The sequence below is a fragment of the Amia ocellicauda genome, chromosome 16, assembly GCF_036373705.1.
Source record: "Amia ocellicauda isolate fAmiCal2 chromosome 16, fAmiCal2.hap1, whole genome shotgun sequence".
Taxonomy (NCBI): Eukaryota; Metazoa; Chordata; class Actinopteri; order Amiiformes; family Amiidae; genus Amia; species Amia ocellicauda.
The window spans coordinates 7,415,636-7,432,421 of record NC_089865.1 but is presented as its reverse complement, the minus strand read 5'-3'; the positions used below and the strand labels follow the sequence as shown (position 1 = coordinate 7,432,421).

The following is a 16,786-nucleotide window of genomic DNA, read 5'->3' as shown; positions in this document are numbered from 1 at the left end:
GAGCAAACTGGTAGAATTTTCCACTGACACATTTTACAAAAAGGCCCATCCAGTACTTAACTTTTCAAATCTGAGAGTTGCAAAGAAGAAAGCAGATAAATGTATATTAGAATATTGTGTAAAATGCAAAAAACTATTTTTTTTCCATTGTAATATACAGAGTGTGTTTTAATGTACTCACTAAACACATTTACACAATTTGGTTATTTACTGTACTAAATTAAAACCAATTTTTTCCATAAATATAGCTAAAAAGCTTCATTTATAATCAGTTAAACACTACAGAAGACTTTCATCAAGTTCTGCAAATCAGCAAAATATGAAATGAATCTTGAAAGACGAAAACGATTTTGATACCCCACCCCCAGTCTGTTTGGCTGCATAATCTACTAAAGATTAAAAATTACTATCATAAAACAGACATTCCCTGAAAGTAATCCCCCCCACCCCCCAAAAAAATCAGCACCAAAGCCTTTGCTTCTAGTTATGTCTGACTGTATTTTAAACAGTTCTAATCATATACCTTTGTGGACACTTAATTAAAATTACAAAACCAATTTTAATCTGTAGTCCAATTAATATGCAAATGTATGCAAATGCAGTAAAACAAGGTGGTGATTAAGTTAAGGACACTCTATTTCATGTCTCCTTTAAGTGTGAAAACAAACCATCTTTTTTCAGTACTTGTACTGATGGATTGTGATGTTTACAGGATGCATGCTGAGCTAAAAAAAAAATAACCTTTTCAGCATAATTTCAAAAAATGTATATAAAAGCAACTGGGAGGTAGTCCTCATTTGGTGTCTGATTGTGTGGTCAAGACGTCACAAAGTCATTTCACAGACATCATGCAAATTTGAAAAAGGTCACTGCAAAGTGAAATTTCTATATTGGCTATTTAGAAGGCTATTTAAAATTCAAGACTCAGTTTTGCAAGCTTGAGGTGAGAGTTGACAATTCATAGGAAAATACATCATTTCTAATTAGGGCATAGAGATAGCATTTCAATGTCATATAGAAAGTATGACCAAAGCAGGTACAGATTACGTGAGTAAATCAAAGCAGTGTGGGTAAAGAACAAGTGATAAGAGCGCTGTAAAACTTAGGAAAAGGACCAAAACACATCAGCACTAATGTGTCATCATCATCAATGTAATATCATCATATTTATAACTGTGATCCTATATCCAAGTTTGTATATCCCCCCACCCCTACTTGAGTAGTCCATACTGTGAAAAGACCAGGGACAGAACATTTAATTTAATCATTTGTATTTATCTCCATTACCTCTGCATTTTTCCATAAAGATCTCTCCAACAGCAGATGTTACATCATTTTTGGTGGTGCAGTGGGTTCCATAGATGACACCATCCAATTAGCTTTGGTCTCGAGAAGGATTCATGTTTGCTTACTCCTTTCTTTTTTCAATATGACAGTCTTGAACTAAGGCAAACACATGAGGTAAATCCCAGCATTTAGAAACCTATCAATTGTACATTAAAGCCATTCTAAATTATTTTATAATTAGATAAACTGGCAACTCCATAATTAAGTTTAAGCAATATACAAATATTATGAGAATAACTAAGAAGAGTAAACACATCTGAATTGTAAATGCACAATAATATTTAATGTTATTCAATATTTACTTATTTTGTCTTAATCGTTTTTGTTTCCTGTAAATAATTACAAAAAAAAGAGAAAAAAAACACATACTTTTGCAGGAGACTCTGTAATAGTCTCTAAAGAACCCAACAACAGAGGTATCCCTGAAAATGTTAACTCGAGTAACTTCATTCACTAGAAGATAATAGTGATTCGTGGATGGATAAATAGATGGATGGATTAAAAAAGATAAACAGAGAGAATCTGACATATATGAAGTAGTTTGACGAGGAACATTTCATCGGTTATGAATTCGGCCTTATTGAAGTTGTTTTAGTATTTGTTTTTATTTTCTTTCATGAAATCCAACTATTCTGGCCTTTTCTTTACTGAAATGTACACGACATGTTTGGCAGATACAAGACACCGGTTCATTATACGCACATCTTAAAAAGAGGTAAAGAACAACCTCATTTATCACTGTAAATGTGTAAACTTTCTATGGATGATGCAGAACTGCAAACGGGAATGCACAGAGAGACAACTGGAAGCAAAGCATTTACTGTGTCACAAGTGTATATAAAATTAATCTGAGAAGACGCAATCCAAAAACGTCTGGATTAAATCTCATGCTGTGAATGGATGTCCTCATATCCACTCTTCAGAAAACAGATAGAAAAGTGCACACTGACATTCATTTAAAAAACAGAATTGCATAATATTGTTTGTTTTAGCTTTATGCATAGAGATGAAAGTTCACATTTTATTAAATCAGTCTCTTCTATACATCACTTTATTTAATCAAAGGTATGCAAACCCTACATACACAACTGTACGATGGCAGCAGCCAGTGCATAACAGAATATGCCCTTCGTCAGCCACTTCTGTAGCTGCAACACTTATACAAAATGACACTTTGTAGGATAAACATAACCCTACTGATTACATTTTCAGATTAGGTATTTGCCAATTAGTCTCAGCAAAACAATATAATAGAATATGATTTTAAAAGCACTACACTGAGGAAAAAACAAGACAATTCAACACTGATATGCATGTAGTATTAGTTAACATTCAACTTGATTTAATCTCTCTTTTCCTCTTATAAAGGTGCAAGCAAACAATGTCCACAAGAAGTGTAAGCAGAAAATTAGAATCTAATATGATACAATAAATAAATGTCTTTTCATAGCATGCTAAATGATAATGAATGAAGCGTATGAATTAATCTTCAAGTGTATCAGACTTTTCAGAAGACGAATCTATACCGTAATGCTAAATGTAACTGACAACTGACTTTTTAATTAAAATTACTCAATCCGATACAAATTCCCTTTGTATATGAAACATTTTATTCACTATATTAGGTTATGACAGAAAACGTATTGAGCTGATTGCCACCCACTGCATTCATTTGCTATTTCCACAGGCCCTGACTATAAGAGAGTGCACAGACGCAAGTCTATATAATTCAATGCCACAAAAGTCTGCAAACACATGTAACCTAGATCCATGTTTCACAATGACAGTGTGTGATAGTGGAATGTGAAGTATTAATGCTTGTGTCACTATTCTCCTACACTCTACTGAACTTTAACAGAAAGCAGCTGTGGAGATGATATGTGGGCCAGCCATCTGAAGAAACACAAGGAATCATTTTGTTTGCAAAAAGAAAAAGACAAGAATGCTTTTTGTTAAGATTCTACTGAATCTACACATTTTAAGTGCAGCAATAACAACATACAAGCATTGAAGGTTTACATAACACAGGGTAATATTAATGCTGCAAAACACACACAAAGATATTCATAAAACAAAGGAAAAGTGAATATGGCAAATCTATTTAAACTCTGATTACAAATAAACAAGTATAAATACATTATCTGTAAAACTAAATAATTTAGATAATAAAATATAATTATAATAAATCTCCTGTAAAACACTTGCATGTATGGCATTTATCAAAGAGATACCAAAACAGAAGCATATAATCTGAAAAAAAAAATATATATATATATAACAGGACAAACAATAATTTAATTGGATGTAATTGCCACTTAAAGAGGTGAACTACAGTGTGAAGAAACTTAAAATATAAAGCAAATAAATTAGGCAAGAGTAGGTTAGGCAAAGTTGTGTGAATGTGATTTGACTTCATTATTAATGCTACAAGTCATGTAGTCATCATACTGATTGTGGATAAACTGTATACTTTATATACTGGGACTGTATATAGCAATGCTGTGTAACTCCTTCAGCCCTGCTGAGTCAAAGGGATCCATTGTTAATCAAAATGATCAATCTATGAAATGTTCATACAGAACATTCTGTAATTTGTTATTCCAGCAACTTAAAATTAAGCTTTGCATCAACTCAAAACACACTATAAAAGGCTGAAAAGATCAAGAGTGATAAATTGTGTACAATACACACAAAAGCACTGCCGAGCTGCACTCCTCTTCAGTGGACAAGGAACTACTTGTAGAAAGGTATTACTGATGGTACTGTCTGGCAGGTCCAGAGAGAATTTCATTCAATAGGCAATTTTAAAATTGAATGAGGAGGTTTGACTAAGCAATAAAATCCTGCTCCAGTGCCAGCGAGAGGTACTTAGGAGAAATGCCACCAATTATCTTATTTATAAATCAACGGCAATTTCACTGATGACTTTATCTTAAATTTGATTAAACACAAATTTCAAAGTCAAAAATCATTTGATCTAATTCCCTTTATTGGTAATAATCACAAGTCTCCCCAGCCTCTACTAATCAAAAATTCCATTGATTTCCAGCAGGCTGAAACTAGCTTTGAAGAGAAGAGCCTAAACAGAAATGCAGGGCTCAACATTAAGAGTGCTTAAGTGACCAAAGAATGCTAGTTTGTACTTTTGTCAGCTGAAAAGAATGAACCATAGATACATTATGATAGAAAAAACTAATATTTTGGATATTTATATTCCTCATGGAAAGTACAATAAATATGTCTGCTTTATTAAATGTAGAATAACATGTCATTAATTAAATTCATTTGGTTATCGAAATTCTAGAGTTGATAAGTGTTGCATTTTAAAATATCACATGACTGTCACTTCACACCTAAATAAAGGGTTACCACATATATAGACAAAAAGTACACATTAAATATCTTGTTACATGTATAAAAGAAATCATTAAAACACATTAAAATCCACATTACAGTCATTACAAAATACCCAGCAGTCAAATGGTATCAGTGACTCATGTATAGTTCACTCTCCAGTGTTTCTTAATAGCTTTTTAAAATAATACTGGTCTAGTGATTCTGGCAACATGATCAGGAACTGTGTTCCAGTGTCTGTGGGCAAACTCTGAAGGATCATTGTGACATGGCATCAAATTCATATTTAAAGGAACCAAATATGCTCAATGAACTCCAGTTTGCCTTCAGTGGGCAGAGAAAGAAAAATCATCCAATGCATACGAAGAATGCAAGCTTTGAACAGTGAGAAATATATTTTATATAGTCATTTAAACTCCCACGATGGTTCAAACTTTTTATTTTCCAAGATGCTCTCCGGAGAAAAAAGTTAATTTGTAAAGAAATGCATAGTGTAATTAACATGTAAAGACTACAATAATCTAAATAACAATGTAATAGAGTTTGAAGAATTATGAGAGAAATACGTCGATGTTATGCACAATACACATTTATAATGTCAAGAGATTTCTATTTTCACTGAGGAGTTAAGGCTGTACCACCAGAGTTAAAACTGTCACTATGGTTCATAAAATAGTATCCTTCATGTTACAAAAAACCTCTCTCATTGGTTGTGGGCTTTTTAATGGCTACTGTACAAGTGAAGAATACAGTAATCAGTTAACCACAAAGAAACTGTTCTCAGGATGGAACGGCAAAACACAAACACAATGACAAATCAAATATACACCAAATTCAGAAGTGTTGTGATGTCACCGTTTCACAGCTTGGTTCAGGGTTGTCTTAAACTGCCAATGGAAAACCTCTTTCCCTCCTCTTTCCCACACTACAGTAATAACACAAGTGCATTAAAATGGCATTTGTTTTCCAATGAAAGTGTTTTTTGCTTTTCATGAGGTAAAATAAAGTGCTCCCAAAAGTAAGGAATAAATAACGATATGCAAAAATGTTTAATATGTACAGCGTCCCAAATATATTATGGGTATGTTCCTATTTCACAAAGAACAAATATAGCCACATTGCTATTTCATAATGTTTTATTGGGTTGGAACATTTAATAAACATAGCACTTTGATTTTGCAGGCAAAACCAATTAATACCAAAAAGGACAGAACAATCTGAAGTCATCCTTTTTCAATTAAACATCAGATATACACAATGATGTAATCTGCTGAATACAAGCCATAGAGAGTTTGGAATCCTTTGTTAAAGTTGCAAAATAATATGCACCTCTCCCTCTGCCTCTCTTTCCAAACACACACTGTTTAAATGTTATAAATACAATGAAGATGACTTTCGTAATGCACAATATAATGAGCAAATATAACAGAAATGTAAAAAAACTGAAATTGAGCCAGAGGGAATGGATCAGAGGCTTCAAGAGGATATGACATGACCAAAGGCTAAATAGTTTCTCCTGAAGGCTTCTGTATGAATACAATAAAAATATTTGTTCAGACAATAAAATATATTTTATTAAATTAGGAATCAGTTCCACACCTGAAGCATAAATCTCCTGCATTCATATCATGTGACTCATACAGCCATAACTACATCAGTAACCTATTTAGAAGGAGAAAAATAAAGCACTGATTTTTCAGAATAGTAATTAAAGGGACATTATCTATTTAATCTAAAATATCAGGAGCTGAGAACAAGAAGGAGGCTTCCACAATGGGCAGGCAGCAAGAAAGCCACTCCGAGCCAATCACAATGGTTACTATTTAAGGTAAAACAGAGGGTGGGAACCACAAGAGGTCACCACGAGAGACGACACAGACTTCAATAAAAACACTGACCAACCTGTTAATAGAAAACTACAGACTGTTTTCTCACAACTATATTATGATTTAATACCACTAGAATGTGACCACTCCCACGGCATTGTTGTGCGTAACAAGATCTGTGAGAAGCTTGTTTGGCACCACAAATCATTTTAGATTTCATACCCCGAAAGTCTAGCTGCGCAAAATCCATTTGCAATAATTCTGCTAATGCTTCTGAGAGCGATTTGCAGCGCGAACATTTTTTATTTAATTGGGCCCAAAAGTTCTATTATTTATATTAAATCAGTAGCATAAGTTCTGATCCTTAATTCATTCTTATTTATTATGGTTACTTCTTGAAACTTCAAAACACCATATGGACTCAATTGTGGTTCATTTTGGCACAAAAACAAAATAAAAAAAGCTGTACAAGAATTGAAGCTATACCATACCTTCACTTCCATAATTTTAAGATGCCTTTAATATAGGCAACTTGAATTACTGAAGAGCTTATATTAAATGAGTTTGGAATGGTAAATATACATACATCATTCTTTGATTAGAATATGCTTATAATAATATAATAATACATCATGTCTATCTGCAGTCATCAAAGTGAAGAACCTTCGTGTGTTCAAGTTTTAGGGCTTATTGAGGCTACTTTTTATAGTGCCTTTTTGACAATCTTAAACTTTTAATAAACTTTTTAAATATATGTGCAAGGTTATGTGTGTTTACTTCCTAAACAGAATCAATATTTGATTAACAATTGTGTGCGTCTCATGAAAAACTACAGTATGCATAGTTCCAGGATCTAGTTTGTTGTAATATAGTATTATGACCTGCAGAAGGGAAACAGTCCGATCTTTTCTCAGCTCTTCTCACTAAAAGGTCATATGCTGAACATACATAGAGTAAAATGTCTTCTGTGGAGGAGGGCCATTTAGATTCTGAGTTTATCACTAATTCACAGTGGAATTAAGATGGGTAGAATCAAGTTCACAGCTGCTGATAGACAGACTTTAGTTCCAAACCCTGTCTCTCGTCTTTCATAAGTTCTAATGTATTCATACAATCAAGAGGCAATTCACAGTGCACTGGCACAAGGAAGAGAATGTTTCAAACAGCTTTATTTTTTTTAAAAGCAAACTTTCAATACTCTTTGGGTTTCACTTTTATAAGAGCTCACTAGTTTTAGTTATTATCATTCCTCTTCTCCGCTTTCAACTGAAAACCCAGTAGTGTTCAATGTTTTTTTTCTATTTCCTTTTTTATCCTCAAATTACTAAATTATTCACCAAAAAAATTAATATCACATGCATAAAGTACCTTGGTATACCTTTGTGCTTTTCACAGGGAAAGTTACAAGCAGGATACCCAACAGCTGCCATGGTTACCAACACAATCTATATTTAAGTCAGCCATTTGTGGACCTTCAGATCCCATAGTGCACCATCAATGGATTTCAATCCCACATAGTCCATGATAGCCAAACCTATCATTCAAAACCTAGGCTCGTTACTGATCTTCCGTTTACTAAAAAAATGAAAACTATAACATATTACAGTACAATCTTGACATATAATAACTTTTATTTTTTCATAAAATAAAATAATATAATATGATGTTTGGAGTTTAGCATTCAGTCAAAATAGATCTGGCTCTCCTTTGTGCATGTATAATAAACCCTTCAACCAAAAGAAGCATTCCTGTGTTCATTTGATGACTTTTAAATGTAGGTGTTGATATATGACATACTTATTGGACGATTTGTTAACTTTAAAGAGACAATGTTAAAACAATAACATCCTTATTCTTGACAGCTATCGTACTGCTGATTATAGTTCATGTTACAAACAGATATAAACATTCTTTTTTAAAAACAGGCTATATATATATATCTACATATCTACACATATACACACACACGCATATAGTTTAGTCGTTAATAGTTTCAAAGGAAAGCATATCTGGATATCTTCATAAATGCAGCACCTGCTGGTCACATATGAATTTATTTACTTAAAACAACAATTCCAACATCTAATTTCTGCGTTAACGTGTCCCAGACCTGAATAGTGAATTGCAATGAAGTGCATTAGGGTTCTGGAGTGATAAATGAGTTTGCATTGTCTGTCACTGGAGCTTCCTGACATGCAGGTCATTCACTATTAAATTACCACTTGTCAATGTTTCAATACTGATTGATAAATGACCCTGCCAAAACTGATAATACAATTGGTTTTATTTTCCCTAAATCTCTTTTTTACACCTACACCACAAGGCTTACTTGTTCCTTTAGCAAGTATTTTATCAAATAGAGATCTACAGTCAAAGTGCAATTGATGTATATCTGCATTTGAGAACAGATATCTGTCTGTTGAAAACTTACAATATACAAATAAAAGTTTGTATATGGATGAGCATTTGTTGTTATATTTTCTTTCAGAACTATTAGTTTTTCTACTAATATGAACTGAATTCAAATGAGATCAACTTTTTTTTTTTTTAATGTTACATATCAATATTATGCCCCAGAGTACAATAATTCATTCATATTGTTGAACAAGTCTGTTTTTACAGAAGCTACAATCTCTGGAGAAATAAATCTGTTAAGAAAAAGAATGCTAGTTTTAAAGGAAAATAAGAATGCATCATGGCTATGCTGCACAGATTGAAAACTAATGATAGTGCCTAAGTAACTGGAACCGCCCCAGTTTCCAATCTATGACTTTCGTTCTAGCACCATTAAGTTTCACCAAATCAGAATTGCTTCACAGATAGGCCAGAGAACATCAATTTAATTTACCTTACCTATATCTTATATGTATGGCATGTAAACATACATACATACATATATATATACACACACACACACACACATAAACATGTACATATACACACAATAACATTTGCCTCTAAATGTATTCCTAACTTTGAAATTAAACTAAGAGTTGATTTAGGTGTACTATGTCCTGACATCTATCTATATCTATTCTATGTATATATATTTATATATAGTATGAATTGCATATCTGTCAAACATACACACATATATTTCTAAAAAAAAAACATGTTTACATTTATCAACACTGGCAACCAGTAGTTTGTGGATACTTCTTTGGATTTGCAACCCTCACAAAGGCACTTCCTATAAGTATTTAATAGGTCAAAGCATCTCTCAAGAGGCATTTTTGAATTCCCTGCTCAGACAAAAAAAACTCCAGGCTGTGCAGCTTTAGCGTGTGAGCTCTAGCTTGTTTAGCTTACTTCCATTCATATCACAATTTATCAGTTCGATGGTGATAGTCAATCAAGAAAATCTAATATACGCCCCCTTTAGCACTTCTGATGTGTTCATAGGACTGCTGTCTTTCTGGAAAGTTCATTAGCAAGCAGAGACATACACTGGCTAAGACATACACTGGTGTCTGTGGCAAAATCTCAAAGAAACAGCCTGCCTGTCCAGAAGAGGTAATATAAAATTAAAAGTGTGAATGACTCACAGATCAATTGGGATTCTTTATTGTGGTTGTGTAAAAAAAACCTTTTCTGACAGATTTGTTTTTCGTTTCAGGATTTTTCAATCCCCCCGTCCTGGTGCCCTTGTTATAATTAAGGGATGTACAGAATACAAAGTATATAAGGATGAAAACTTGTGCTCCATGTCACTGTCAAGAAGTTAATGTTAGTTACAAATGGAAAGCAGGATCATGTTACAACAAAAACTTTAACGTGTATAAAGAAATTGTTAAGAGAACCAATACTGAGCTGCAACAATGGAACAAAAAGCTAAATCATTAAAGCCTTAAATGTTATCAAAGCTGAAAGGGGAACTCTGAAATACTGATTGCACTGCATGAATAAATATGAACATTATATATTTAGAAATATGCATTTTATTTGTATAAACAAGCACTTTCTTCGCTAAATCAAGTTTTAGTTGCACAAATGAACTCACATACACACACACACCGTCCTGCCAATTTGCCACCAGTGGTAGTTTCTTACACAATGTGCGTCACCTATGATATTTACCTCATAATTACAGAGCTGTCAGACATGTCGGTTTCCCTGCAGAGATATCTAAGTACAGAGTTTCTCTCCGCGGTGGCATTGCAATTATGAAGCTTTTCTGTGGCAATTATAGAAATGGCCCTGTTTGATTGTTTATTGTTCACCTTGCGTAAACAAGAGAATACAACTGGGTACTAAACCAGCAGATTCCAATATTTCACGCAAGAGTTATAGGTATTATAAAAAATAAAAGATAAACTTACAAGTTTCAATGAGTTCTCTCATAGAGACCCTTAATAGAATTACTATCTTATATCTGTTATTCTGCGTAACACATGGATGACATGTATGTTTGCATACTGTGCCATATTGAAATAAAATGTCACAGTAGCATTGTTCTGATGTCAAAATATCATGTCTAATCAAACTTGAACTTTCACTCCTATAACACACTAGTTACACCCCCTCGCCCAGATCATTTCACCACTGGATAAGACCATTTAAATATGGCAGCTGCTTAAAGAAACTGATTGAAGAGAAATGTAAGATAGAATATGTATGGTACTGACGCTGGTAGAATTATGGGGAGAACTAAACTACTATTTCCAGGCAGTCAGTATTTGTATTGTGTTAAAAAAAGTTTATAAAGGCAAAACAGACCACAATATTGTATGCAGTCCCAGTGATATCTTGTATATATATATATACACACTGATCAGCCATAACATTATGACCAGTAGGTGGGATATATTAGGCAGCAAGTGAACATTTTGTCCTCAAAGTATATGTGTTAGAAGCAGGAAAAATGGGCAAGCGTAAGGATCTGAGCAACTTTGACAACTGCCAAATTGTGATGGCTAGACGATTGGGTCAGAGCATCTCCAAAACTGCAGCTCTTGTGGGGTGTTCCCGGTCTGCAGTGGTCAGTACCTATCAAAAGTGGTCCAAGGAAGGAAAAGCGGTGAACCGGCGACAGGGTCATGGGTGGCCAAGGCTCACTGATGCACATGGGGAGTGAAGGCTGGCCCGTGGGGTCCAATCCAACAGACGAGCTACTGTAGCTCAAATTGCTGAAAAAGTTAATGCTGGTTCTTATAAAAAGGTGTCAGAACACACAGTGCATCGCAGTTTGTTGCGTATGGGGCTGCGTAGCCCCTGTCCACTGCCGAAAGCACCTACAATGGGCACGTGAGCATCATAACTGGACCATGGAGCAGTGGCCTCCAAATTCCCCAGATCTCAATCCAATCGAGCATCTGTGGGACGTGTTGGCCAACCAAGTCCGATCCATGGAGGCCCCACCTCGCAACTTACAGGATTTAAAGGATCTGCTGCTAACGTCTTGGTGCCAGATACCACAGCACACCTTCAGAGGCCTAGTGGAGTCCATGCCTTGACGGGTCAGGGCTGTTTTGGCGGCAAAAGGGGGACCTACACAATATTAGGCAAGTGGTCATAATGTTATGGCTGATCGATGTATATATGTATATATATTAAAAAACATTTCAGGAATTACAAAAATAATTAAAATAATGTTATACCCACCTATGTCTTTACATATTGTGCAAATAAAGCATACATTTAACACACACACACATTCTTGTGAAATTCCTATTGCTAAAAAAATTTAATTGAAATATTCTATTTTGCCCACACATTCACAGATAAGGGTATTGCAAGTAATATTAAAGGAATGTGTACATGTACCAAAACACAGGACACTATAATGATTGGACAGTACCAGAATATACACACGTGCACACAGACAAACACAAGCACAATCAGTATCAAAACCTCCACTTTAATGTAATTATTAAATAGTGTATATCAATTAAAAGCAAATGTAGTTATGCAGTATGTTTACACTACCTTGAAGTATTTTAATATGCTTTACATCACTGTCAACTAGTAGTGCTGTGAGGTTCGAGGCTGATCAGAACTGTCAAGGCACATAGGTTTTTTTAATGAAAGGGACAAATAAAAACATACTTCAAAGCAAAAAACATTAAAAATCACCTCACATTTTTGCCTTTGGTCTTTCTGAGCATTTTTTTTCCAAGGACTGGACAAACTAGAGCATTTTAAAAAAGACCGCAGGCATGTTGAATGATTGTCAGCCATGCAAATAATCACTTACTTACACTCTATGAGTTTGCTTTGGATAAGGCAAATTACCATTTGAAAATGAGCTGAAAAACACTCTGGGCAAGAAGCTTGCATCATGAATCTCAGCTCTTTTACAGCATTTTTTTTCTGTACACAAAGTCCAATCTTCTGCATCTCTCTAAAATCAGCTCTAAAGATATTGTAACAGCATGTGATGGCCTACTAAATCTGGAGTGGATTTTCACAAGGGGAACTGTGTGCTCCTACAAAGTCTGGTCATTTATAAATATTCAGATAACTAAAAGTAGATAAAGCTCATAACAGTAGTAGCACAGCACCTTCAACTGAAAACTCCATCCTTTTGTCATCCGGAGATACCTTACTGTTATTTTATCTTCAAATTACGAAATATCGCTAGAAATTTAACAAATATTGTCGATAATTATATAATCACATACTCAACATACATTTACTTAACAGAGATACATATGTCAACATAAAAATTCAAAGAGATTCTCAAATCAATTCACACTCTACCACTAATTGGAAAAGCTATAAAACAAAATACTTATGACACAGTTACCGTAGGCAAAGTTTTTCTCGGCTCTCATGTTTCAGGGACAACCCTTCCTCAGGGACTGAGCTTCAATAATTACTTATTATATGCCGTTAGTGTTTGCTTATAAAAATATTTAGACTTAACCATACAGTATTGACTTTATACAGTACCGATTACTTGACTTTGCTACACAATGTATATTTTTAAAATCAATGTACAAACATGATCACATTTTGCTTCATGCCCCACAAACACACATAAATAGTAATACCTTTGAGTGTTGATTAAACAATAAATGACGAGAAATAATTTATAAAAACATGCTGTAATTTCATGTTATAGAACCTATATAATTAATTCACACATTATAAAGGACCTTAACAAGGCTTTCAAATACATGCGTTTTATACGGATTACAATATGATAATCGTTATTCATATGTATTTTTATGGGAAGCCCTCTACTTCTGTAGTTAATTTATGTGTTCTTTACTAGGATGCTTCAACTCTGGCTCCTGTTCAAAGGAAAAAGCCAGGTGTTTTTTGGGGATTAGAAAAATAAATGGCCTGTTTTAAATCTCAAGATGTATGAGATAACTTGCATTTTTAAACAGAGCAAATGGAGGAGGAATGATTTTGAACATCATTTCTCCAATTAATATAAACAATAGACTTTTGAAATGGGGTCAAATTAACTTCATTAAAGAATAGTAAATTGATCTTCATTGATGCGTTGTCCTTATTGGTTGCTAAATACAAGGCTCAGTTTTACTGGATCACACTACACATTCAGGGGAAAAAAGAAATTTGAAAAACAAACCAACAAAAAACCCAAGCAACTGCAAGAGCCCCACTGCAAAAAAAAAAAAAAAAAATACCCTCCCCTAGTGTAGTTCACCTTCTAATTCACACTAAACTTTCTTTGGACTGGGCAAAATAAACCACAACAAATTCTGTCAAATAAGTTAGGTATGATAAGATGACTAAAATATGCATTGCTATACATTCATAGTTCTTATAATTATCAGCATACTATAATTAATACCTGAATGGTGAGATAAAATAATATGTTAGGAGACAACATTTACACACAGTGAACTTAAATACGCGTATTACATATGTATGTAAAATAATACTGGCTCCACAGATACAAGTGATAAACATCTGTATTGAACTTGAAAGTGTTTTGTTTCCTTTCATTCTCATGCAACTTGTGCTGGATTGCTGTTTACTGTATACCTAAACTTAACCAGCTTGCAGGGATGGATTAAAAACAAATACTCTGCTTTTTAATCAATGTGTGGTTATCCCTGGAAGGAAAATTACTGCTGCTAAGATGAAAAGACCAACCTTCTGACATCAGGAAATTTGATCGGAAAGTAGAGAACTTGGCTCTTGGGCCTGATGAGCTTTTCCAAATCCTTGGGTCTGTGGTCTGGAATAAGCTTCATGAAGGTACTGATGGAAGTGAGGAAGGACTCCATGTTGAAAGAAGAGTTAAACACCACCACATCTGCCACCAAGCTGGGAAATTACCAAAAGGTACATGTTCAGCAGATAGCCAACTCACAACTAGCAAATCAAACACAGAATGTATAAAATACACTGATATTTTGCACTGTATTAGTGCCGTCAAACTTTTTCCACTTTATTTAGTTTCATTCAGATTCTGGTACGGTTAATGCACATTCAATTTCTACATTTATAGCATGATATAAAATTGCTCAACATAATGTGAAGCATGTTTAAGGAAGTTGCCAACAAAGATAGATATGATCCTTCTGGAAAATATCCTCAACCTTACAGTATATCAGATGTCTTTCACTCTCCCTTATTGTTCATTAGTCTTCATAAAAGTTAAAAGGCATAGATTAGTTTTCTGTGCATTCTTAGCATCTCTATCCAGTACTTCACAATGTTTAAGGATGCTTCCTTTGTTGTATTATATTTTAGTTCAGTTCAGATGGATTCACTTCGGAATGTGACTTGCTTTTAGGCAGGTACTACACTATTTATGCCACAGTTGAGTTTGAACAGGGATAAGCTTCATAAAAATGAATAGCAAGGTAAAAAAAAAGTCTTCATCATAAAAGTAATTTTCCCATCCGTCCTCGTGATCCTAAAATTTGCTGAGTCTCTGGATGAATTCAGATCTTTGGAAAATGAAGTCTGCAGCTAAAATTCAGAGGTTAGTGGACTGTAAGCTACCAAACTAATGCTGGTTCGATTAAACGACGAGGATACAAACAGCAGGGGTTACTGTGCACATGAACATCCCCTTTCCTGTCACTGAAGTACGATGGTTTTATGATTACAGTGCACAATTACTACTAACAATTTTCTACTTCTTAAAAGAAAGAATAGATTGTTCATGAATGATGACACATTCTGAAAACCATACGTAAAACCTAAAACCATGTATTCAGATGACAATGCTTCATTTTAGCTGGTGTAGTATTTTTATTTTTTAATCAATCACTGCAGTACTATTTTCTTTTCCAATTACAGCTCCTTTGGTGAGCTTCAACTGATATTTTGAGCACACCAAGGGTATTTATAGATGAAAACAAAGAAATGCATCTGATGTTTCTTTGATAAATTACAATGCACAACTAAAGTATTACGCTCAGCAGTTCATCATTGCACTGATTTCTGTTTCTAATGAAAGTCAATGTAATCAACAACAACAAAAAAAGTTTAGTCTTACAGGTCAAGATGATGCTATTTCTAAGTGGGTTAATAAATTAAAGCTAGACTCAATGGATAAATTGAACATTAAAAGTGAATATTATTGACATGTTGCCCAGTGGAAATCAACAGGCTAATGCTTTAGAAGTGCCATCCTTTCACGCATAATAATTAAGCATTATCGGGGCTAATTATGACAGGTTTATTAAGCAACAGGCAACAAATACTAAGGCCTGTACATAGTACTGTATGCTGTAATCATTTGCTCTCTCGTATTTAGTCGATATTTGTAATGTATTTATATATTCAAATGACGATTAGATGAAAGAAGAAAATTATTTTATAACAAATCACCTTATGAGTAAATAAATATGCCTTCTTTCAGTTTTTTATTGTATGTATTTAGTTTGATTTTTGTAGCAGCTTCTACTGGGACAGAGTAGGCCTGAAATTTCTGCTGGGTTAACCACAGTCAATGCCAACTCCTGCACCAGTGGGTGCCCTCTAGTATAAAAGCTGTCTGGCATGGTTCTCCCTTCCCCCATGAGGCAAATGCACACCTCATTAGCAACAACGTGACCCTTGGCTATGAATGTGCAAGATCTCAAGCCCTGATAGATAACAAGCGTAAATTCAAATCTCAACTCAACTGAGAACGGCTTCAGTGGGTAGCTTATCATCTTTTAAAGTCCCAAAAATAACCAGGACACAACAGTGTAGGAAAACTGGGACTTCAACGCAATTTCTAGTCATTGTACTCCAGTTTAGATTTTAAACTATTGATGTACATCAGTCCCATCATGAATCTAAATGTTTATTTGGGGAAAAGCCAATAAAAAAATGTCAGTTTC

General features: G+C 34.2%; 1 protein-coding gene across 3 annotated transcripts in view; it reads right to left on the bottom strand.

Annotated features, from left to right (window-relative positions):
• Nucleotides 1-16,786, bottom strand: part of gtdc1 (glycosyltransferase-like domain containing 1) — an 83,457-nt gene that overhangs the window by 35,679 nt on the left and 30,992 nt on the right. For all 3 annotated transcript variants that reach the window (XM_066687510.1, XM_066687509.1, XM_066687511.1), the window contains exon 4: nt 14,598-14,771. In XM_066687510.1, coding sequence (XP_066543607.1) covers nt 14,598-14,771 — 174 coding nt within the window. The remainder of the gene's footprint in view (nt 1-14,597; nt 14,772-16,786) is intronic.